Below are 24,372 nucleotides of genomic sequence, written 5' to 3'. Positions count from 1 at the left end.
TCAGTCATCACTACTGCAAAAACTATCACACAGGCTTCTTTACGGGGCAGGGGTCTTCTCATTGGCTAGAAAATGTGTAACGGGGGGGGGGGGATAAAGGTGAAAGAGGGCTTCGAGGATACAGTTGGTGGGTATCTGCTCCCAGCATGTGATGTTGAATGGCCACATCTCATCTCATCCATTCTACACCTCAGCACCAAGTCAAAAAACTGACCGGCCGCTCTACCAGCTTTCAAACGGCCAGAGGGAAGTGCAGCACAAATGACCTTTTAACAAATAGTTTATAACATGTTAATTGGAATTCAGACTATTACAGCTGTGACCAGTTACAGCTGTGCTGGGTCTTGTAAATACTCCTAAAATCTCAGTGTGTAAGTCTCTCAGGCCATCCTTCCTTGCAAGCAAATGTCTACCTCATTAATTCCCTCTGACAGCGTGGGAGATGGTTCACTTCAGCTCAGTCTGCCGCTCCGGTCTCCATTCTACGTTTGTACCCTGTTTAGAATTCAGGAAAGTAGTTATTTTAGGTTGGATAAGGAGTTGGGCTAAAAAGAAGGCACAAAGCTCGCCAGGGGCCAGGAGAAATACTTAGAAGTCGTCTACTTTAAGTCTATCCAAACGGACATTTCCTAAACTTAGCCTCTGGCTGGAGCCACCCGAGGAGCTTTAAAAACTGGCGATTGCCAGGACATCACTACGGGGGGAGGGGGGGATAAGGGTAGGGGATGTCTAATTAAAAGCTGGGATGCCATTAGTCACCTTTGTTTTTTCTTTTTTTTTCTTTAAATCACTAATTTTCACATTGAAACCCACTGATGCGAATTCCTCATTGCTCTGCTCACTCTGGAAAAATCAACAACAAAGAGCGAGCGCGCAAAAGGAGACGAGGTAGGGGTGAGTGGGGTTACTGAGAGCACAAGGCAGTAAGTGAACCAGGAAATCTGGCACCTGCGCTTTCAGCAACCCACCGTCCCTGCAAGGTCCAGAAAATCAGAGCGTGCGGCGATGCTACACACGTAGCCCTGGCAGGGCGGGGATAGTGGGCGGGCATGCTTGGTGCTCCACCCCTGCACGCCTATCGGCGCGCGGTGCGGGCCCTGACGTCACTCTTGTCAGGGCAGCGGCACATGGACTGCCTGATGTGCTGAGCCCGGCGCTGCGGGGCCGCGGAGAGCGGGGAGCAGCGGCCGCGGCGGGGAGGGGGGTGGGGCGGGACGGCACCGCCTCGGGTGCTCGCGCGAGGGTCCGCGGCCCGCGCTTTGCTTTCCGCTCGTCTGCAGCCATCTGCATTTTTTTTTCTTTCTTCTTCTTTTTTTTTTTTCTTGCAATTTTGAACATTTTGCAAGACTGAGTGGTTGGAGGCAGGTGAGAGCATCCCGCACAGGGCCAGAGGAGCCCGCGGTGCTGAGTTCGCTTTCCCGGGACTGTCAACATTGAGAACCAGAAAGTTTTTTTTTTTTTATTTTGATATTTGTATGCTGATGTATTTACCAAGACAGAAGTAAAAACATTTTTTTTTCTTTCTTGTCTGCAACTGTTTAGAGAGCGAGTACTTTTGGTTGGCAAAGGACGGACGAAAAAACTCAGCAACATTTTGGGGCGGCGATTGGCCTTCTTTTTAAAAGACAATTGAGTGCATCACGATGGAGAAAATGTCCCGACAGCTCCCCCTGAACCCCACCTTTATCCCGCCTCCCTACGGCGTGCTCAGGTCCCTGCTGGAGAACCCGCTGAAGCTCCCCCTTCATCCTGAAGACGGTGAGCGTTGCCTGGGCAGCAGGGCTCAGGGAAGGGACAACACTCCCAGGGATCCCCTGCTTGTCCTGGCACCCGCATCTTTCTTCCCGTTGCTTGGATTTAATGAAATTGGGGGGTTCATCCCCCACTCTTTCTCCTCAAAGCAAAGGGGATCCCTCCGGGGGTGACATTTGAAATAGCGCTGGGGACCTGGCCCGCACTGTCTAGGTCTGTCCTCCTGCAGCGCAGGTGACAGGTGAACTTGACAGGTCTGGATCGCTGCCTGGAGTGACAGGACATGAGCTTCCTCGGGACAGCCTTGTCTCTGTGACTAAGGAGAAAAGGCGAGGGGGGGAGGGGGGAGGTTAGAGCAGGGGGTCCGAGTAAAGCGGGGGGGGGCGGTCATCTCACTTGGCAGCCTGGATATTTGGATTGTATTACTGTTTCCGTTACTGTTTTGCATTGTGAACTCACGCGGCATGAGCGGAGAGGCTTTTTCTCCCGCAGCGGGGCAATTCACAAAGCGGGGTGGGGGTGGCGGTGGGGGGAGTGGTCTGTCGGCGGGAAGCGGTGCACGCCTCCAGCGCTGACACTTTCCCGGTGCACTCTTCCCGGTGGGAGGGGAGAGCTGAGCAGGCTCACGTGTAACCGCGTGCAGGAGCCTCCTCTGGCTTGAGCCCTTTCTTGGTAAGTCTCAAACCTTCCCTAGGCAACCGTGGCTGGAGCTGGAGAGACAGGGATAAGGTGGGGGGGGGGGGCAATGCATGTGTGACCGGGTGGGGAAACCAGCCGATGCCGCACGGATTTGTGTTTTGGGCGGATGCAGTTTCTTGCCTTTGGTGGTATCACAATGACAAAAGCAAATCAGGCGGCTCCTGAATAAAGTCTTGAAAGATTATTTGGCAAATAGCTTCGGGGTGTTTGAATCATTTTCTTTGGGAGAGAACGCCTGTTGCGTTGCAAGAGTTGCTGGTGCTTGATTGCGCGTACAGAAGCCCCCCCCCCCAACCCCGTACCCTCCCGCGCCTTAAGAAGTAGCATTTGAGAGAAAGCGGATGTGGTAGGCTTTTGCGGTGGATGTTTTAAGTCCAACTCGCTAATGAGACTGTGGAGGATTTGGAGATTAGAATGAGTGGCACAGGGGCTGTATATCTCTGAGGAATAAAAACTCAGAAGCAATTCTGTAATCCTAGATTCCGCCCACACCTGGATATCGGCAAAATGCAGAGAGCTTGGTAAAGACCAAATCTGGGGAGCTGTATTTGCAGGCAGAAAACAGCTGCATTCTTCCAACCTAGTGTATAATTCAGCACCATTGCAGCAACACTGCTTCAGATGGGATGCATAAATGTATACCTTTTTTTTTTGTAAATTGGGTAATATTTAAATGTTTGGGGAAAAGAAAGAAGAAACCACCGTTTAAAACTACTTACTCGTTTTAAATATGTCCCAGTGGCTTTTCAAGTAGATGGATGAGTTTCAAAGTTCTTCTCCTCAACCACCCCCACCCCCACCCAGCACCCATGTCCCACAGGCCCCTTCTAAGACAGGAGCCTTCTTATCTTGCTTGTAAATGGGGATAGTTGTAGTCTTGCAGGTTTATTGAGGTAGTATATGGAAAGGGATACTAGTATTATGGAAATGCAGGGGGGGGCTGCTTTACTAAGATTAAGCCTGAATAATCTGGTTTATAAATCTGAACGACCTCAAGTTCTTACTGTAATCAATTTGGGAAAGATAAAATCATGCCAGGTTTATTGGTGGTTTCCTTTTAAAAAAAAAAAAAGTCACATTACTTGTATATAATCTTGGGTGTTATTTTCCCAACATAGATTCCAGTGACTTGTCCCTGCAAATAACACACCAAGGACTGTCCTCTTGTTTTTACTCCAAATCAGCCTGTAGCCCCGTTCTACAGAACGGTGCTTTCTTTCCAAAGTAAATAGGAAGATGTTGAAACTCCAGATTCACAAACGACAGCACCCAGAGGGCCTTGGTGGCCCCGAGAAGTAGTTTTTTTAGCAGATGGCAGGAAGGCTGGTGAGAGGATGACCCCTTTTCTGTTCTGTTTTTTAAACAAAGCTCCCCTTTCCCTTCCTCTTCAGCATTTAGCAAAGATAAAGACAAAGGAAAGAAGCTGGATGATGAGAGCAACAGCCCGACCGTCCCCCAGTCGGCCTTCTTGGGACCCACCTTATGGGACAAAACCCTTCCCTATGACGGAGATACTTTCCAGTTGGAATACATGGACCTGGAAGAATTTCTGTCAGAAAATGGCATCCCCCCCAGCCCATCGCAGCATGACCACAGCCCTCACCCTCCTGGGTTGCAACCGGCTTCCTCCACTGCACCGTCGGTCATGGACCTCAGCAGTCGGGCCTCTGCACCCCTCCACCCTGGCATCCCATCTCCGAACTGTATGCAGAGCCCTATCAGACCAGGTAAATTCTAGACAGTTCACCCTTTAAATGTGGGGGTCAGGGGAGAGGTTGTCATGAGTGGGAGACCTTAGCCCGCCTTCCTAGAGAGGAGCCCTCTCCTCTTTCGGTTTTGAACAGCCTTCCTCCTTCAGTGAGCATGCGCAGCTCTCACCTGCAGAGTCGGTTAAATTCAGACACTATGGACCTGCCCTTAGAAAGCTGGTGTTTTCAGGTCTATGGTGTAAACCCAGAGTGTTCATTTTAACCAACTCCCAGGAGAACCAACTTTAGACTGGAGTTAATGACTGGCCTAATGGGTTCATGTAAACATCCATCCTATCTCCTGCCCTCTTCCCCTGGTCCCTAAACACAAAGACAATAGGATCTTGCTGGATAATTTGGGTAGACCCCAGAAGGCTGGGTTAACCCATATCCATTCCTCTCTTGCCTAAAGAGGTCAATGCCAGTAGATGTGTGGCACAGTTGTTTTGGTTTTTCATCTGTCTCCTCTTGTCATTGGCTAAGACCTAGAATCCAAATACACGCAGGCTGTCCTATTCACTGAGGCTAAGCCTCTTTCTTCTTGGCACTTTGTGTTCCTATGATCCAATCTGCCATTATATTCCTTTCACTGTCATCTGTTCATCACATTTATTCCACCTTTATCAGGGCTTATGACAGGGCTGGGGAGAGAAGTATGTGTTTGTGTGAGGACCAGAATTTGACCTCCAGTGACCATGGAAAAAGCCAGGCCTGGGGGCACATTTGTAATCCTAGTGCTGGGGAGGTGGACACAGGAGGATTGCTGAGATTATTGGGCAGCCAGCCAAATCAAATCAAACACACATGCACCCACGTGTACACATACACCCCTCCACTTAAACAGGCTCACACATTTGCACAAATGAATAATAAAAGAGGTCCTAAAATGACAGAGAAGCATTGCCTGGCAGGAACGAGGCTTTAAAGCCCATTGCCAATTGAGCAGGGATAACCACAGGCCATGGCAGCCCGGGATCCATAACTTTAATATACCACAGCAGCGCACAAGAAGGAAAAAAGATCATTTTATGCACAGGTACCAGGAACAAAGATTCAGACTGATAAAACTGACAGGAAGGTCACTGAACAGAAGGTCTTAGCTGCAGGGAAGACAGAGAAAAGGACAATGAGAGACTTGTGTTAGCATCTGTGGCTGAACTCTGTGTCCTCGACTCAGGCAGAAATTTCTGTCAGACACAGAGCAGGGTTTAAATGGAAGGGAAGAAGGGGAAGGAGGAAAGATCACACCTACCTTTATGGGTTAGTCCCAGAGTTCAAGTTCACCCTTTCGTGTATCTCTGGGCTTTCAAGTATATTTTACCCCATCTCCTAAATCCACTTGGTTGATAACTCTAGGCCGTGGTTCTATTGGAATGAAATCTTAACCCACTGCTATCCCCAGAGCTGTATTACCCCCTTGATGCGTATTAGATGGCTTACTAGGAAGGAAGCATAGTGCCAGTGTCTTTAATTTCTTTTCTGGCAGGGGCAGCTAGCAAAATACATAGCCTCTCCATGCCTGATATAATAATGCATCACAGGGAGAGCAGAGTCCCAGAGAGTGGACACTGGCACTTCCCACACTCTGCTGCATATCTGAGTGACCTTAGAAATGGCATAACTTCCTGGATCCTCAGTTTCCCCTTTAATAGAAAGGTATAACCTCAATCTGATGGGGCTCTTTTGGAATTTGTAGGCAATGCACCAAGGTCAGATGGCTAGCTTCGGGTGTTTCATTAATTCAGGTGGTTGTGGTTGTTGCTACCTTTTACTGTTATGACAGTGTCACCTGAAATACCTTCCTAAAGTCACTAGATACAGTACACAGCCTTTCTCTGGAGGGGAATATCAGGGCTTTTGCCCTGTGCGTATTATCTAGGGTATTCCTACTGAGAGTGAGAAATTGGGATCTTAGAATTTGAGGCTCAAGTAATTTCTCAGAGTTCCTTAGAGACCACAGTGGTCCATGGCTCAGGTGATGGGGATTCCCCAGCCAGAGTTGCTGCCTATAGCAAGGAGCTCCCAAGTGTCTGTGGGTATCACCTTATTAAGTTACAGAAGAAACATACCAAGGGGTCTGGAAATATCCTTTAAAAAGTAGTGGAATTACATTTCAAAATGATTTCATTCTTTGAATTGTTGTTTGAATTCAGTGATAGTTGTAACAAGAAAAAAAAATAAAACTCCTTTTCAAATGACAATAGATAAAAAATGATCACATTCTGCCATTCATACAATGTTGCTCATGATACAGATCATACTGAGAAATGAAATTCTAGGGGACACACTTGATGGATTTGTTATCTCAAGCCAACCAGAAAAAGGACAGAGTTCTTGACTATTCTTCATAGCTCACAGGAGTGACCAGAATAGAAGTACCAAGTGAATCTTGAGGTAAAGAAGTCCTCAGAATGGAAGAGTGCAGATGTAGCCCTGAGCATTCTGGGAACTGTGCAATTTCAGACTCAACTGAGATTGCTCAACTTTGGCACTCTCCCTTGAGGGCAAGTATGTGCTACACAGCCTTGTGGATTATAGGATATTAAGGGATATACCTACTCTCCCTTTTAGATGCCAGTGACACTCACCCTGCAATTGGGGCAAGTAAAAATGTCTTCAGTCACCTCCAAAAGTCCCCTGGACCTTCAACTTGGGTACAAAATCTAGACTTAACTTAAGCTACTAGCATTAAAAAAATGAGTGCTTTTTATCCCCCTATAATACTCTATGGCAAAACTTTTGGGAATTTGGAGACATTGGGTTGCCAAGAAGAAAAAAAAATGTATATTAATAAGAGTGTCCTGTGCTTTTAGGGGATAGAACGAAGTCATCAAGGTAGCCAGGAGACAGTGCAGCACTGTTCAAACATTTGCCTTCAACTGCTTGCTCAGTATGCAGCTTTTGAGTTAAGCCCGATGGTGTTGTGTCAATAGTACTACCTGTCTGGGTGAAAGGTAGTGAAGCCAGACTGACAGATCATGCAGGATGAGATGGATCTAGCTAGAGAGTATTTTGGAATGACAAGGTGAACACAGTTGAAAACTGTTCATCATGACCACTCCCCAGACCCTTTCCCTATGCTATTCATCCTGATCCAATTCCCCCATGCAGGTGTCTGATCAAGGAATGACTCAGTATCTGAAGAAACAAAATTTTTCCTGAAGATCTATTCCAGAGACACAATGAAAGCTGTGGTAGTGGTGATGATGCCGTGGTTTTCCTGTTCTTGAAGGGGAGAGTGGTGGATCTTGGGTGTGGAGGCGTCAGGGTGTCTGAATGCATAACCCTGGCTGTTTGAGGCCTAGCAGGATGGTAGAAGTTATTCTGTAGGCTTTGTCGTTTGCACATCAGATTGTATCAGAGGTAGTGGGGGCAGCATTGCTCCTGGAGGCTGTGTGCTGGGTACTTGGAAAAATAAGAATCTGTTTGCCCTGAGAACTGAGTGACTGCTTTAAGGACAGCTGTCCCTTTAGGGACAGTCTTCTATAGCAGACAAAGGCAGAGTTATTTTTAAACCTGTGCTTGTAAAGATGCATTTGAAACTTTTTCTTTTTAAATAGCTTTGGGTGTCCTGCCACTTTAAGGCTCAGATTCAGTGGAGAATTAAGGTTTCCTTTTCAGTCCTGAGGCCAGGGACTGAGCTACAATAAAGGCTGGGTGCACAGAAAAGTGAAAAATCTTCCCTTCCGTGTGGACACACGGAGGAAGAGAGAACTCTGAGTGAGTGGCACCGAGAGAAGGGGATGGGGACATGAGCTGTAGCTTTGCAGCAGGAAGTTGGTGTCTTCTTTCTGCTTGTTGTCCTTGGTGGTAGGACTTCTGACATGGGAGGGAAATCCCAGCTATGGAATTCGTGTGATTATGTGGGGAGCTCTGGGCAGATGGTTTTAGGATTATGGGAAGTCCCACAGAGAAAAGTGGATAAAGATTACTTTAAGGACCTATGGATCATATATTTTCCTACCCAACGTATGACCATCCGCTGGCTGGGAGCCCTGTGAGTGATGGTATCATAAATACCACCTTAAAAATCTTGGCAGTTTCTACTTCATTTGGATCAAGAGAATTCTGAAAGAAAGATAAGAAGAAGCCCCTTTTGTTCTGAATGTGGTCACTTAGAATTACTTATCTTGTCCACCATGCCCTGGAAGAGGCAGACTTATCTGTTCTCATGTCCACGTTGCTGACATGGACAGAATAGCAATCCCTTGCCTGGGGCAAGAGACATTTGGGAAGGGGAATGGAAAGCAAGACAGCTTGGTGGTAGGAATGTAGGTTTTGGTACTGGAGGTTGAGGTTTTACCCTAGACTCACCCTTGGCTTGCCAGGTCATTTTGTGTTTGCTGCTTAACCTCTCTAAGCCCCAGTTTACGTGGAAATAGAATGGAGGCTATAAATAATCTTTTCCCCATGGAGTTTTATCAGGCTTAAACAAGATAAAGCGTGGCAAAATGCAGTGAAGTGCCCGGCACAGGAAAGCTCAGTATAAAGTGCCCTTGTGAGAGCCGTGGCAGGGGAAAGGAATGGCTGGATTCCCTGTCCCCATTCTCCATTTAGGGATGTGTTCATCTAGTCCTTTTCCCTCTGCAAAAATAGGACATGCTTTTTTTTTTTTTCTTTCTTTCTCCCTCAGCATGCCCAACGATCATTCTTGCATCTGGTGTGACCTTTCTTTCCCTCCTGGGTTAGAATGAATTACTTCCTTGATGTTAGCCTAGCAGTATCGTCTCTTGGTTGGCAGCTCCTATTCTGCCTGTGGGAAACAACCCAGCATCTATCCCCCACCCCTAGGTCTCTCTCATGGGAGCCCTGGGCACCCTGGCTGCCTGCCTGCAGGACCGTGTGCTCCAGGCACGTGGCCATGCCCTGTGGAGCTTGCCCAACACTGGGTGGTGTACTGGCTTGTCTTTTTTTTTTTTATCCCCCTCCTCCCTCTTGCTTCTTTTCCCAGGAGAACTATAGCAAGTGCCAGTGAGCAGTTGTAATCCTGACCCTAGCATGAGAAAGCTGAGCTCCGAAGGGAGGGCCATTGATAGGCCGGGGAAACCTGTTCTGACCAGCATCCAAGCCAGCCCCCTAAGCCTGGCCCTCTGGCTTGCCTCTCAGAGGCCCTGTCTCCTCTGTCTTTCCTGCACCGTGGCTGTGGGCAGGATTCCTGGAGGCCAGCTGCTGCCAAGGGTCTTGGCAGAGTGTTTTCGGTTCAGCGCTGTGCCTACCAGACTAGAAAAATAGCACTAGAAAGACAGAATTAGGTGGAGGAAAGGGAGCGACGGTGGGGGAGTTGGGAGAAAGCCTTGATGACATCCTAATGCAGAACGCCAGAGGGTGAGGAGACAGTGATGATTTATTATGTGACTCCAGTACCTCTCTTCCAACTTGCACTAATCACTTTTACCCAGGAATCATTTTTTTATGTCTTAGCAGTGAACATGAAGGGGAGAAGGAAGATAGAGGAACTAATAAGATGGAAAAACACATTAAGAGCAACCAAAAGGCGGAGAAAGACAGGTGGTACAGTGTTTGGTCCAGTGATGTTCATTCTTTGTGTGTGACACACATACCTACCCCCCTGCAAATATCTTCACCTAAACTGCTGAACCATTATTTTGCCCTAAACTTAAATTTCTCAAGACCTAAGGGCCTGGTGGCTCATGTGTCTCAGGATGTCCTGGGTCTGAGACATGGATGTCCACAGACAAGGTAGCAATGGCTTCTAGAGCATGGGTTCCAAGAAACAGAGCCAAGTGTGAATCCTGACACAGCCACTTCCAGGCTCCCAGGTGATCTCAGGTAAGTCATTGAAGTGATGTGAACCTCTGTGTTCCCATCTGGAATTCTGGAATAATTGTAGGATCTCTTTCATTGGGTTGTGAAGGTCATTGGAGATAATGCATGGTAGCGCAGAAGCCCAGAGCCTGGTACACAGCCACTGTGAGCATCCCCCGCCCCTTAATCTCCAGTGAGTATCACTCTCTTAGGGGGTTGAGCCAGAGACTCAGAGTCTTGACCAGAGTTCAGGCCAAGGACTCTGGATTTTTCTTCTGCTTCTCTACTTTGTCTTATCTGGCCCTCCTTTAGCCTCTGGATTTTTAATTCAAGTGCCCTTTACTCCTTTCTCCTCACTTACAGGATTAAAAAAAAAAAAAACAGAGCAAGCAAACAAAAGGCAACTTGGAAAAGTTCTTGCATAGATTTATCTTGTGAGTTATTTGCTAGGAAATCTTCCAATGCCATAGCCTACATCTTTTATAGTAAGTTTTAATAACTGCACTTGACCCTAGGAGAAGGGAAAGCAAGACTATTTAAGATATTGGAAAAGGAGGATTTAGTTGATACTCCTGGTGACCAGCAAAAATGTTTATTAGCATTTCAGAAGGTAATATTCCTGCCCCTTCCATGTTTTCCTTTATTGGGTAAAACATCCACGAACTTCCTGAACTTTCCTTCTGCAAAAAGGGTCCGGCAGACACCGTGTTTCCCACAAGTCAGCTCCTCTGCCTTTTTCTCCAATGATACCGGGATTGGACTGGAGCAGGGAAGGCTGTAAGATGCCAGGGGCAGGATGGACAGGCCCAGAAATAGCATCAGGTTTTGCTTTGTTTCCGTTGTGCTCCTAGGGGAAGACAGATGAGGCAAGATCTGGTTGCTTGTCTCCAGGGGGGTGGTCATTTCAGAGGGAAGTTCAAACTTGCAGCACACAGATAAGTGCCAGGACAAACCGTGTTCTCAGTGCCAAGTGGTGAGTTTATTGAGACCTCAAGTGTCTATTGAATAAAGGAGGGTGAAATGTTAATGAGGAAGACACACATAACATTTAAAACTGTGGAAGGGATCAGTGCCAGCCCTAGCTGACAGACCCCACAGGAAGTGCCCCAGGCCTGGCTTCCTAGAAGAGCTGGATCCAGTGCTAGGGCCCCAGAAGATGTGGGAGAGCTAGGATGGAGGCACAGAACTGTAGAGGCATGAAGCCCACAGGGCCCTTGGGCAACAAGGTCCAGACTGATGCAGAATATTTGTCTTCAGGACACAGTAAAGAATGGGTGGTCTATGGTCTGTCGCCGAGGCAACCTCATGCATAGCAGGCTTCAGAGCCTGAACTGTGTCCGGAGGCAGTGGGGAGCCATTGGAGGTTTATGAACAGGGAAACAGTGTGTGAACATTTCTATTTGAGTTCAAGGTTAGATTTGAAACATTTTTAGACACTTGACAATAGTTTCCTCTGGCGAACTAGGATTTCCTTTTTTTTATTATTATTATTTTGAAAATAAACACTCTCCCTCCAACATCAAACAGCTTTTTAAAAACACGATGTTCTAATTGATCTAGATGAAGTAATTTCAAAACACAGGGTTTAAGTTTCACTTGTGAAACCCATAATTTTGGTGATGGGGGAAGCACTCTCTGGCAAGAAAATAGTTGGAGGGATTTGAATGGTTTAGAATTTAAATGTCCAAAAGCAGAGCTGGCCTCAAAGGAGTAAAAAATAGATTTTAATAAACTCAGCCCATTAGTGTTCATTGCTTTTAAATGCCTCTATTTTATACAGCTTACTAGGTTTGCAAACAAGTATATTGAACCAATTTTTATGAGCACATTGTGTGTGTGTGTGTGTGTGTGTGTGTGTGTGTGTGCATCCGTGTGTGTGTGTGTGTGTGTGTGTGTGTGTGTGTGTGTGTGTGTGTGTAGGTGTATACATGCAAGTGTGGGAGGAATAAATGCCTCAGTGGTACAAGTAGTCCCTGATCATAAGGATTAACTAAAACAGTAATACCAAGCTAAAAAAAAAAAAAATACTTACCCAAGTTTCTGGCCAGAAACTAACCCAAGAAACACAGCAATCATCATGGCACTGCTACATGCTTGTTATCTGACCTTGTATTTGTGGCTTCCATCTTCCCTGAAACCAGAATGAAATGTACCTCATGCTTATAGCATTCATATGTATGGGGGCGGGTATTGCTAGAGAAGACTTGGTGGGAGGTGATGGGATGGAAAAGAGCTGTAGAATATACAAGCATGAAATGACTTCTCTGGGGCCCCCTGGAGTGTGCACATATCAAGCTAGCATTACAGGAGACTGGACAACTTATGATCACCCAAATAGTCCCCTTAATAAAAATAAATAAATAACAGGCTGCTGTGCAGTTTCATTTCCAACTGCGTACAGTGGACAGTCCCTGGGATGAGTTTACTAGAGAAGAAATTATACAGCATATGCCTCTGTTTCTCTGTGACTGTATATACAAAGTTTCCTAACACATTTGAGTTCCTTCTTTTCCAACTTCACCAAATATCATTACCATCTGAAATCACCATCTACCCAGTCTCATGTTCGCTCCTGAGAAAAATGACTGGTCATACCAAGTTCCTAAAAGATTTATTATTTTTTTTAAAAGTTTAACCTGGCATGTTACTATTGATGCAAGAATGCTTTAGAATCTGCAGGTTTTATAATGAGGAATCGCTAGTGGCTAATGGAAACCCCTTGGCACTCCAATCTTTCTTTCCCCGTAGACCCTGAATTCCTAAAAAACAATGAGTGCGTGCTTCAGAAAGATGCTCTTGGGACCCACAACACTAAATCATCTGTGACAGAATGTTCTTGCAAAGAGTGGAATTGCATAAACGGATCGGCAGAAATAAGTGTTTTGGCAGAACTCCTTGAGTGGGGAAAAGCGCTGTTTGCTCTTCTAATTAGCTCTGGGTAGCAGTCTTCCCTGATGTCTTTCCGGAGGAACCCAGGCTGAGGTCTCCTTAGTGGTCTGCTACAGCTGCCATATTTTTTAAAATCTGTGTGTGTGAGTGTGTGCCTGTGTGTGCGTCTGCACGCATATGTGTACATGTGGCAGTCAGAAGACAACCTCAGATGTCAATCTCATGAATACAGTCCACTTCCTTTGAGACATAAGCTCTTGTTGGCCTGAACTCACCAATTACGAAAGACTGTGGCCAGTGATCTGAAGGCATCCCCCTGTCTTTGCTTCCCTAGTGTTGGGATTACACCATTGACTTTTTATGTGAACTCGGGGATTAAAACCAGATCCTCATGCCTGTGAGATAAGCACCTTCTCAGCTGAGCTGGCCCCTCAGCCTCAGGGCTAGCACTCTCATTTGAAAGGGTTAAGCATGCTGTCTGCCCATGCATAGGGAATGTCTCTTGAGTTGAACTGAATGAGCCAGAAAGAGGAAAGTTTGCCAGTGAGGGAAAGGATGCCACAGGGCGCTGACCAATGGGAATCAGTGGTGGAAACCAGATGAGCAAGATCTCCCAGGTACACAGCAGTCTGCTTACCCTGGACAGAAATCACCATCCCCTAGGTATCATACAAACTCTGTTAAGGATATAGGCAGAGAAAGGCCCATGCTTGGCACAGAAGACTTAATTCATCTTATTCATTATAGTAAGGACTTAAGAACACACCTTGCATTTTGCTCAAAAGAACTATGAAACAAAGGAAGAACTGTTCTCTAAGTCAATCACGATAGCATTTCTCTACTTTCATTATACTTTTGAAAAATTACATTTATTTATTTAATTTAGTGTGTGTGTGTGTGTGTGTGTGTGTGTGTGTGTGCATGTGCTCACGTGAGTGCGCGCGCGGATGAGTGCTCACGTGAGTGCTTACTGTGTGCCACAGTTTATATGTGGAGGTCAGAGGACAGCTTTCACAACTTACTTCTTTCCTTTTACCACATATACCCTGAGATGAAACTCATGTTGTTAGACTTAACAAGTACCTTTACCCAGTGAGCCATCCTGCTGCCCTAGTATTGCCTTTAAAAGGCCAAAAGCCCCGGAAAGATCAAAGGGGGAGAGGTAGAAAAGTAAGAAAGAGGAGAAAGTGGAGAGAAACAAAGTCTGGGTAGACTTTTTGAGGACGACAGCCCTGCAGTGCCCACTTTATAACAACTGCCTAAGTCTCATTTCACTACAAATGAGTTATTTATACTGATCTACATTTTCAGGGAAGTAGACTGTTACAGTTCTTCATAGAATCCATGGTAGGTTAAATGGCCAGCCAGCAACACGCAAGGAAATGAACAAGTTTTAAAAAGTTTTGATTCATATAAAAATACATTTCATTTTTAGCTAATGAGTGAAACTCATCTAAATAGAGAAGGCCAGCTAATATTATCCAATTATTAGATTCCTTACATCTTTGAAGGTGTGGGTATTTTATCAACTAGGCATAAAGAAACGTTTGTGCCTGCTTGTGTGTTTTTCTCCTTTTTGACTTTCAGCTTGTCTGGTGGTAACATTGCATTGACTTAGGGTTTGTGATCATTTGATCTTGAATCAATGATACTGGAATTTGCATTCTTTGTTTTGGTATGTGTGTAGTATGTGCATGCATCCATGTTTGTGTGTGCGCGCACATGCACATATTCGAATGTAGAGCCCGGGGATTATTATCAGGTATCTTCCTCTATTGTTCTCCCTCTAATTTTTTGAGACAGTATCTCTCACTGAATGTGGAACTCACTGGCTGCCCACTGAGGCTCAGGGTCTTCCTGCCTCTACCTTGTCAATGCTAGGATGATGTGTGTCTATTACCATACCTGGCTTTTTATGTGGGTGCTGGGATCAGGCACTCTGGTCCTTATGCTTGCGGAGCAAACATTTTACCCACTGTGTCTCTTTATAAAGAAAGATACTAACTATCAAAACATAATTGGGGCAGCACGCTTGACTGACTTACTTGAGCAGGAAATAGTTAGGGCGTTAGCCATAAGCATCTACACTGATCTTCCTAACCACGAGTATGAATTAGTGAAGTCAAAGAAGCTCTGACACAGATGTTTCTGTGATCTCATTTGTGTCCCCTTCACATTGTTGCCCTTTATCTCCTGCTGCCCCCTCCAGTGCCATTTAACATAGAAGTGTGTCATACTTCAATACTAAAATTTCATATAAGCACATAAAAACCAAATAGCTTATTTTTTCATTGATCAGTCATCAGAGAGGATGTCATAGACAATTCCCAATGATAATTTTTTTCCTTGAATGTTACTAATGAAAACTCATCTGTCAGAGCCACTTCTTAGTCATCTCCCTTTTTTATTGAGAAGTGATTGCTAAACTTCTGCCCTTGGCTTCAGTCTTGGCTTCACTGTTTGCCAGCAGCATACAGCCCCTGCCTTTATTTCCTGCATTGTAAGATAATGGAAGTAGCCGCTTCCAAGACTCCTGGAGGAGCCAGTGAGGTAGCATATAGGAAGCCACTGCTTACGTACGTGACAAATGGTGACTTCCATCACTCTTGTTTGTGCTCCACAATTATTGTTTCTCCCCTTCTTCCTCTTGTCACCTGTGGGCCCTTATGTATGAACACACCTGTGTGAGTGAGACGATGGGTGGATACTGTTCCACACCTGTTGGGCCAGTATAGGAAAGAGAAAGTTATGAAGAGGCAGAGCAGGTGACCCTGTGTGAGTTTGCACCTGTGGGAAGATGCACTCGTTTGCAGTTCTATGACTCATCTTGTTGCCATTAGCCCCTCAAGATACCACAAGCTTTCCCGGATAGCTCCTCTAATCAACATCTTTGAAGCTAGAATTTGTATTCCATCTGTATCCTCCACACTGCCATCCTCCAGCACTGCTACCGTGTGTAGAGGAGAAAGAAAGCAGAGATACGTGTCTCTTTACCCTTAAGCCTTTCAACATGATGGAAGATTTGCGATGCTCCCTTCTGTCTTCTTTTGGGGGAACACCTCTGAGTCACAAAGGAGAGATATGACTGCTGTCTCCATTTTGGGGGTGACACTCTTGTTAACGGGAACAAACAGGATAGTGGGTTTCCAAAGCTAGCACCCCCACAAGTCCATGCTCCCTTTCATGGTAATCTCTTCAATGCTAACTGGGGAGCATCCAGTCAGACGGAAAAGTGACTAGAAAAGCTCACACAGGAAAACTGATGTCCTTTTCTTGACATGAAATGGAAACATAAAGGGATTGCTGTAAACAATTATTAAGAAAAGTAATGAAGCTGATATGTCTTGGCTTTCATACCACGTTAGAGTGTGAGGGTGTGAGGTTCTTGTCGTAGTTATTGGCACCCAGTCATGTGCTGTGCACTCATGTGACTAAGGCAGGGGAAAGCTAGAGAAGATACAGCAACCCAAAGGTGTTACACAGTACTGCAGCACTCACCTAACACAATATTCTCCTCTTAAGAAGGTTGTTTCATCCTAGATAAAACACCCTCATCGTTTCTTCTCATCCTCTCAAGTATCGCTGGACTCTCCTTTTATAAAAGAGTAGATATAATCCTCCTAAATTTAAACTAGCAAAATGCAATATGGAGTCTTTGCCACATGCATATGGACTTTTTCCCTGTGTGTGTGTGTGTGTGTGTGTGTGTGTGTGTGTGTGTGTGTGTGTGTGTCCCCTGCACACATAAGGAGGCCAGAAGTTGACTGAGGTATCTTCCTCAATCTCTCTTTACTTTAATCACTGAAGGAGGGTCTCTCCTGAACCTAGAGCTCCCCAGTTTGGTTAATAGTGGGTCCCATCTCTGTTTCTGGAGCCTGACATTCCAAGAGAAGCTGAGTTTGTTTTATGGAATTACTGGGGATCTGACCTCAGGTCCCCATGCTTGAAGAGCAAGTGCTTTACCTACCAAGCCATGTACTTCTGTAGTTCCCATGATATGGTTAAGCCAGGGGCATGCTAAGGATTTCATGTAAGTGGTGTCGAGAGTTTACTCAAGGTAGTTGTTCTTGGAATTTAGTTTCTTCCTAGGAGACTTTGAATGTTGGAAATATTTTGCCAAAATACATTTTCTTTTATTCTCCATTAGCCCTTCCATCTTGACTATGGGCAGCTTAAAAATAAGTTGGGGTTATCTTAGTGGCCAGAAACCATGGCAATCAGGATGAACTAATTATCAAAGCAGAAATAACAAGCTTTGATAAAGCTACCCCCAGAGAGACACAGTCCTGAGAGCATTCACACACTGGTATGGACCTTTATGTCACCAAATTAGATTGCATCTGAAATCACAGCTCTTATAGGAAGCCATGAAACATTGAGTCAGTTCTGAGCTCTGCTCTTTACATCTAGAAATGGTGGCCTGTTTCACAAGGTTGCCATGAGAGTTAAGCTCTATTAAACATGATATCCATGAAACAGCCTAAGCCTGGGCCTACCTGGGAGTTGTGACTGTCATTTTAATTCAGAGTCCCATTCTATTGTTTAAGAAAACTTTCTAAAATGCATTTGTAGTTCCTAGCATTGGAGTATCTAGCATTGCTAGACTGAGTTGTTTACAAGTTCCCTGACGCTTGTTTGCTTGGGGACATGAAGAGATCTAGTGTAGAGTTCTTCTGTGTGACTAGTTACAAGAATCACCTTATGCTAGCCACCTCTCCGGGTTTTAGTTCTTTGTCTACAAAATGAGAACAATGCGTGTGTCTTCTTTGTGTCACAGATGCAAGATAGCCAGTTAGGAAGTGGACCAAACAAAACTCAATCCCAAGTTCAAATTGGGTTGGCTTTATTATTTCCATTGGATTTGAAATGGCAAAGGGGGAAACACGTAGCAAAACCACTTCAAAGGTAGTGTAGCCACGAAGAACGAAGAACTTGGAGTCAGTCATTCTAGGCTTGGCAGCCACTTTGGCAGGATGAGGGTGTGTGGTTTTGGACAGGTGACCACTGCTCTCAAGGCCCTAGCACTCTTGTCTGTGAAATGCAGGTGCTGGGTTTAGCTTTGTGATTCTGTGTGCTAAGACTCCTCTCTGAACTAATAGCCACATTTGGGGGCCAACCCCCATACCCCCAAAAACCAAAATCACTTTTTAAAAGTCTCTTAGAGTCATGGTGCTAAGGAAATGGATTGAGAACCGAACAGCCTGCCACTCATAAGAGTCGATGGCGTTTAAAAACTAAAGCTTTATGCCAGGCATTTGACACCATAGGAGGTGGAGAAACAATTAAAGTGGGTTAAAAGCAACCTTGATTCCGGATGAAAAACCACTGGCTTTTTAAACATTCCAGAGTTACTACGATCCTCAGTTATCTGTCTGGAATCATTGCTCCAAGGTTTGGTTACAGCAATGGTTCATGAGCCAGACAGCGTACAAGGAGGAGGGGGAGGGGAACACCCCCAAGGTCCTCAGCTACCTCTTTTGATTGCAATTTTTCCATCTGGGCTTTAACTGTCCTTTGGTGTGTCTGGATGCAGGTTTCTAGTACTGTTCATGGTGATAAGTTTCATCTCACAGCCAGAAATGTCATCTTGAAAGATTCTGAGGCTCTGCCTGGATCAGTGGAAAGAAAGAGTTCTGGGATTAATTAGCAATGTCTGCTGTGCTAAGGTGAGGTAGCACTAGTGCCAGATATCCGATGTCCCTCCGGAGCAGGTTGGGAAGATCCTTTAGGACAGGTCCCCTCCACTGGGCAGCAGATCAAGGACTTGGGCCAGTGTTGTTTCCGGTGTCCTGGAAAAAAAAATGTTTTTCCAAGCCTCTGGCAAGTTCTGTTTTATTTCCTAGGGGAGGCTCACTCTAGTTAAGTGAGCAGAGAGAATGAAAGAAAGGAAGTCTGTTGGTTCTGCTCCACAGTCACAAGACAGGAGCTGCAAGGTCAAGAAAGTTGGAAACTCGACCATGTAATTCCATGGAAACTCTGGTGAAGACCAGGCAAGGTGCCCCCTGGCCCAGCAAAGACAACCACAGACCACAGATCCTGCCTGCCTCTGGCCACAAGGTCATGGCTACAAATTCCCTAGACACTGGGTTCTTGGTAGGCAGTCATTCACTCCATATCCAATGGCCCTGGAGAATTTGCCAGTCTATTTAAAATTGAAGGTGCCTCTCAGTTACCCAGGCTGATGGAACAGAGCGTCTGAGGTCTGTTTCTCTCCAGCTTTGGAATGTGATTTATGCTTTTATACTGTTGATCTGCTTTCCTGGTGATGTTTGAGCATTTCAGTTTTGTTTTTTTTTTTTTAAGAACAGTGGAGGGGGTGAGGAGTGCTTTTTTGCAGCTCTCAATGTGTTTCTCATAGCCAGCCAAATGTCTCTGAGCCTCCACACTTAAAGCCCATGAATGGTACCAATGGAATTATTACACCTACCTTGTATTGTGTTGCTCTTACTATGTGATCCCTGGAATCCTGGTAGCTGTGCAACAAGGGGTATATTCAGGAGTATGTGGGGCAATGTTGGGAGAAGGGGCTGAAGGCTAAACACAGCCAAGAATCTACTGAAGACCTCGCAGAGCTCCGAGTGGCCCCGACTTCCTTTGTTCCTGCTGCTTCCTGTTGTTTTCCAGTGACTGCACTTGAGCTCTGCATACAATTAACTTTCAATTACCCTGAGCCCTATTAGTCAGTTTGCAGATTAACTAAGGTGAAGGCTCACCTGGGTCTGTGAGTAGCTCTTCAACTCAGTTGCTCTTGCTGATTAATTAGTTGGTTATGGCTGATTGCCTGCTCTAGGATTCTGAAGCCCTGGGACTGGGCTACTTACAGCGGGGGGGGGGGGGGTGTCAAGGGGCAACTTTGTTCATGATCTTTCACTCTCTTCAGCCAGAGGTTTTCATGAGTCATGGAGAGCTCTGAACTCCCTAGCCCAATCCCCGAGAGGTCCAGACAGACATTCCCTGGGATCCTGCTATTGTACCCCCACCCCATCTTTTGTTCCAACCAACTTTCCAAACTGGGAAATTTACGTTGACCGTGGGTGGGTGCTGTGAATGTGAAAGTCATTCTGATTAGAAATCTACTGTGTTGAAAGTAAGCCCAGTACACAGCAATGCGGGCTGCTGTCCTCCTCTTCCTCCTCGGTTTGTAAACCTCCTCTCTCCACACAACTCAACTGACAGCACCGGATGCCATCAGAGGTCTGTGGAAGTTAAGGCCATGGTGACAATGGGGTCAGGTGCTGCTTGTAAAAGCCAGCTCCTCAAGATCCTGATCTATCCAAGGTGATTGTTTGGGATGCTTTGCCATTGGCTCTCATTTTCATCCTAGTTCACAGAAAGCTGACCACCTTTGCCTGAGTCCCCAGAGGGTGGGAGAGCAGACATACGGATGCTGGCCATACCTTACCCAAGGTCATAATAAATCCCATTACCTGGAGTCAAGTTCTCACCACATCTTGGTTTGGGCAACAACAGATACCTTGAGTCTTAGTTGTATTCCTAACCTTGAGAAAGTGTCCACTAAGGACTTAGGTCTGTGGATCCCAAAGAAAGAGGGGACATGCACACATCGTGTTTGATGGGGTTCCTTGGGTTGCCCTTATGTCTTAAGCAACACTCCTTGGAGCACCTGACATATCTTCTTCCCTGGGTTCTCATTTTACATTTCCCAGACCTTCGTGCCATGGGTTCAGCATCCATCACCTCTTTCTAAGCTGGGCCCCTGGGTTTCTTTGGTCCTTCATGTTTTCCCAGGGCTGTCAGTGTGTGTGTACAGTCTAGAGATCACATTTTATTAACACAAAGAAATCTGCTTGGGCTGCCTGGTTTTACAGTCACGTGGAGGGAAATGTGTTTCTTTGGTCCGCCAGCCTGCAGCTCTCTGTGCAAAATACAGCAGAGAGCTGGGCACTGGGCCAAGCTTACATTTCACTTCGGAGCACACTTTCGAATCACTCCTTGGCAGAACATCCCTGGCGGTGTCTATTTGGGGAGTAAGTTAGAGAAGTGTTGTTTTTCTCTTATGAGTGTGTCAGGAGATAGGACCTTTAGAATGTGTTTTACTTTTCCGATCCTCACATCTTCGGGGTGCCCAAGTATCGATATGGTGCAGCAAAAAGGAAGCGGCAGCGGGAGAAAGAGAAGCCCCTTTTGTCCCTGGCTGCCCTGCAAAATCAGTAAACACAGCCGCCAGCACTGCCTGGGATGGAGAAACTTAGGCCAGGGTAATAACATCAAAAGCTAAGTTCTGCAACTCGGGGGGCAAAGGAGCTCCTCTCCCAGATAAAACAATATTGTTGTCCAAATCTTTCATTCCAAAAGATCTGAGACTTCCCTAAGGTTGGGCCTCCGCCAGCCAGGGAAGGAAGGAACTCCAGCAAGCCTTTGGAATGGTGAATGCTATGAAAATAAACAAACAGAACTCTTCCATTCCTTTCTCCCTCCCTTGTCTATTTTTGTTTCTTTCCCCCGGTTGTTCTTTAGCACTCTGCAGTACCCCGTCTGCTCTATACTGCTCCTTTCCCCACCTCCATGTTCTCCAGGACGGCCTTAACTATTCTGCCTGCAGTAAAACAAAATGCCTAACTTCAAAAAGGAGGAATCTTAAGAAGGGAAGTCTAATTTGGGTAATCTTTCTCTGTTGCCTCTTGTTCTCTTTTTGTGAGGTGGTGACCCCAAGCCTAACTTGAGGCTCAACAGTGAAGTTGCTTTTGGAATTTTAAACCTCCTTAAGATCAGAATGGTTAATGCTGGCATAGTATGGGCCTCCCTATTCCCTAATGAGCTAGACCACTCTCATGAAAAGAAACTGTCTTTGCCATCAACCGCCACTCAGAAGCCATGTAAGGGTGGCCAAGCAGTGGCCAAGCTTTGCTCTCACTCTAGCATTTGAAACTTGGGAAGGTTGCACTTCTGTCAATGCTGTGTGGCCAAGCAGCAACTGACAGGGATGTAGAGAACCTTCCCTGGCAGATGCATGTGCTTCACAGGCCAAGCAGCCACTGGGAAGCCCCCATCCTCTTGTCAAGGATGCAGCTTCCTGCTGGCCAGCTCCTGGCAAAGGCTTTGCCTTCTTTGCAGAAGGCAGGTGACAGAGACCCATCCACCTGCCTGGAAACCTGTTGGTAATTAGCTTTAAAAATAATGCCAGGTTCACACACTGCTGGCTGCTGGGTGTGTTAACTCACTGGGGTAGGACGTGAGTGCCACTTCACAGATTCAACGCTGTGGCCATCACATTAGTCATGCCAGGTAGGGTTACGTCAGGTTATCAGGGAGCTGAAGTCACCTTGCACCTTCCAAGAGATCTTCTGCAAGGGTAAGGGCTGAGGAATAGTGGAAGTTCAGAAATCTACTCAGAGCCACACCCCCTTCTCTTCATATATGAGCCTGGAGTAGTTTTTAAGTCTTAGTGTCTTTTTGGAGGAGACTGGAGATTGAACCAGGGCTTCAAACATTCTAAACATGCACTTTTCCACTAAGATACACCCCCAAACCCATCATGTCGTTGGCAGGGGCAGGTGGGGGTTGCTTGACAAAATGTCCGAGACAGGATGGAGAGTCAGTCACTTGTCAACACTGAGTGTCATTTCTCCACTGTGAATGTGTGGATTACTTTCTCAGTGTGCTGGGCATGGTAAATGAATACCTGGCTAGTTACTGTTTGCCACCTAGGGAAAGAAGATCGACCTCTGTCCCACTTAGGGAGTGTTTGGGGGAATGTAATTTCATTTCACAAGTAACAGTGTACATGTTTGGAACATTATAACAATAAGACAATAATTATTCAGACTGTGCCTGAACTAAGAAAATCAATCATTAAGGTAGTAGGGCAGGATTGTGGCCCCTCCTCTCACCAGTGAGAAACCTGAGGCTTGCAGGGTTTTTGCCTTTTCCTAAGGAAAGGTGTGTGGAAACTGATCTTCTAGGCTCCTGCAGCTCTCTATACTTCATAATGACGTCTTGTCAATCCTTTTTGACTAGGTTTTTGTTGCTAACACCTCGGACAGGTGTTTTCCACAAGAAATGAGAGCCAGGAATCATTGGTTGAATGAATGAATGAATGAATGAATGAATGAATGATGCATCAAAGATCCTGTTTTGTTAGAAATGGCTTTAAATAGATGCTTGTGCGGGCAGAATTTTTTTCCAATATGGCAGGTCCTGATGGCACAGTGAGTCACCAGGTATACCTTAGCCAGTGGGTCTTAGATGAGGTCAAATAAAGTCTCCTGCAGCTGATGCAATGACAGGCTCTAGGATCCTTCACACATAACACTCATGATCAGCTTTTCTTGTGTGTCATTGTCTTCTGATTGATTGTATAAGAGTCAAGAATGAGGAGACCTATGAGAGTAGAGAATTTAGATGCTTGCAAATCCAGGGGGATATAAAATTCCAGTTTTCCACCCTTTAATCACAGAGACATGTCTGGAAGCTAGCTGTCCACCTGTATGTGCCCAGATCCCCTGCTAAGAGTTCTTAGAACCACCCAACAAGTTCTTAGCTGGGATTTAATTGGGTATGTAGACAGAATCCAAGTGGGTTGAGGGAATAAGATGTACATGTCTTTTTTTTTTTTTTTAAGTAACTATCCACCAAGAAAATGACTTATGTGGTAAAGTGCTTGCTTTACAAGCACAAGGACCTGAGTTCAAATCCCCTACTACCCACATAAAAAGCTGATGTGGTCACACACACACACACACACACACACACACACACACACACACACACACACACACACCATCAAGTTACATAGACAAAGGCAAGCACCTCTCTATAGACATACTAGTTGCAGCTTCTTTGTGTGTGGAATTTGGCTGCCTTACAAAATGGTGAGTCCCACACCAGCCAACAGTTGACACTGAAACAGAAATGACCAGCGCTGAAGAGAACCACATCACCATTAGCTGCAGCCACTACTGCAGTGTCACTCTAGGTGCAAGGGTTAGCTATTTCTTCCTGATGCCCTCAGTTCTCCCTGGATCCATTCTGAGCCTACCATCCCATCCCATGTGTCCATGCCAGAGCATGGAATGTGAGTCTCTGGCAGTGGCTGGAGTCATTAATCCTTCCTACATTCCCCATGCCTGGGCTCATCCATATGTTAAGGAGAGGAGGAGCCCTCTCACCTGGCAGGTCGAGGTAGCAGAGTTCTTTAGATAGAAGTACTGCCTAACACTCATTATCCACTCACTGTTAAGAGTCATGTGTGAGTCTTAACTACTACAGTTCAGGCCTTAAGAACTTGGTTTTCACCAAAGAAACATTTCCTTTTTCAGATCAAACTGCAGGGATTCCACATCTGTTTCCTTAAGTTTTAATCGCTCCCAGAATTGCCCTTCCATCATATCACTAAACATGCCTGATTTTTGCCTAGTTCGTGGAATCCTGCACTCCCTTTGTTTATACTGTGTCAGAGGGCAAGAGACTGATCGACCTGGGCTGCTTCCAGGCTCCACCTGGAGTACAGAAAGGTTCTGTCTTGAACAACATGGAGAGACCCCCCCCCTTAGTGAGC

At 45.8% G+C, this 24,372-nt stretch overlaps 1 protein-coding gene across 1 annotated transcript in view; it reads left to right on the top strand.

Moving 5' to 3' along the window:
• Positions 1-1,643: 1,643 nt before the first annotated feature.
• The window catches only part of Hlf (HLF transcription factor, PAR bZIP family member), a 51,320-nt gene continuing 28,591 nt past the window's right edge, over positions 1,644-24,372 (top strand). Inside the window, exons 1-2 of the mRNA XM_027426271.2 lie at positions 1,644-1,758; positions 3,843-4,178. Of these exons, the coding sequence (XP_027282072.1) occupies positions 1,644-1,758; positions 3,843-4,178 (451 nt within the window). The remainder of the gene's footprint in view (positions 1,759-3,842; positions 4,179-24,372) is intronic.

The sequence above is a fragment of the Cricetulus griseus genome, chromosome 7 (genome assembly GCF_003668045.3).
Source record: "Cricetulus griseus strain 17A/GY chromosome 7, alternate assembly CriGri-PICRH-1.0, whole genome shotgun sequence".
Classification (NCBI taxonomy): Eukaryota; Metazoa; Chordata; class Mammalia; order Rodentia; family Cricetidae; genus Cricetulus; species Cricetulus griseus.
Note: the sequence above shows the minus strand (reverse complement) of the source record. Positions and strands in the feature narration are given on the sequence as shown.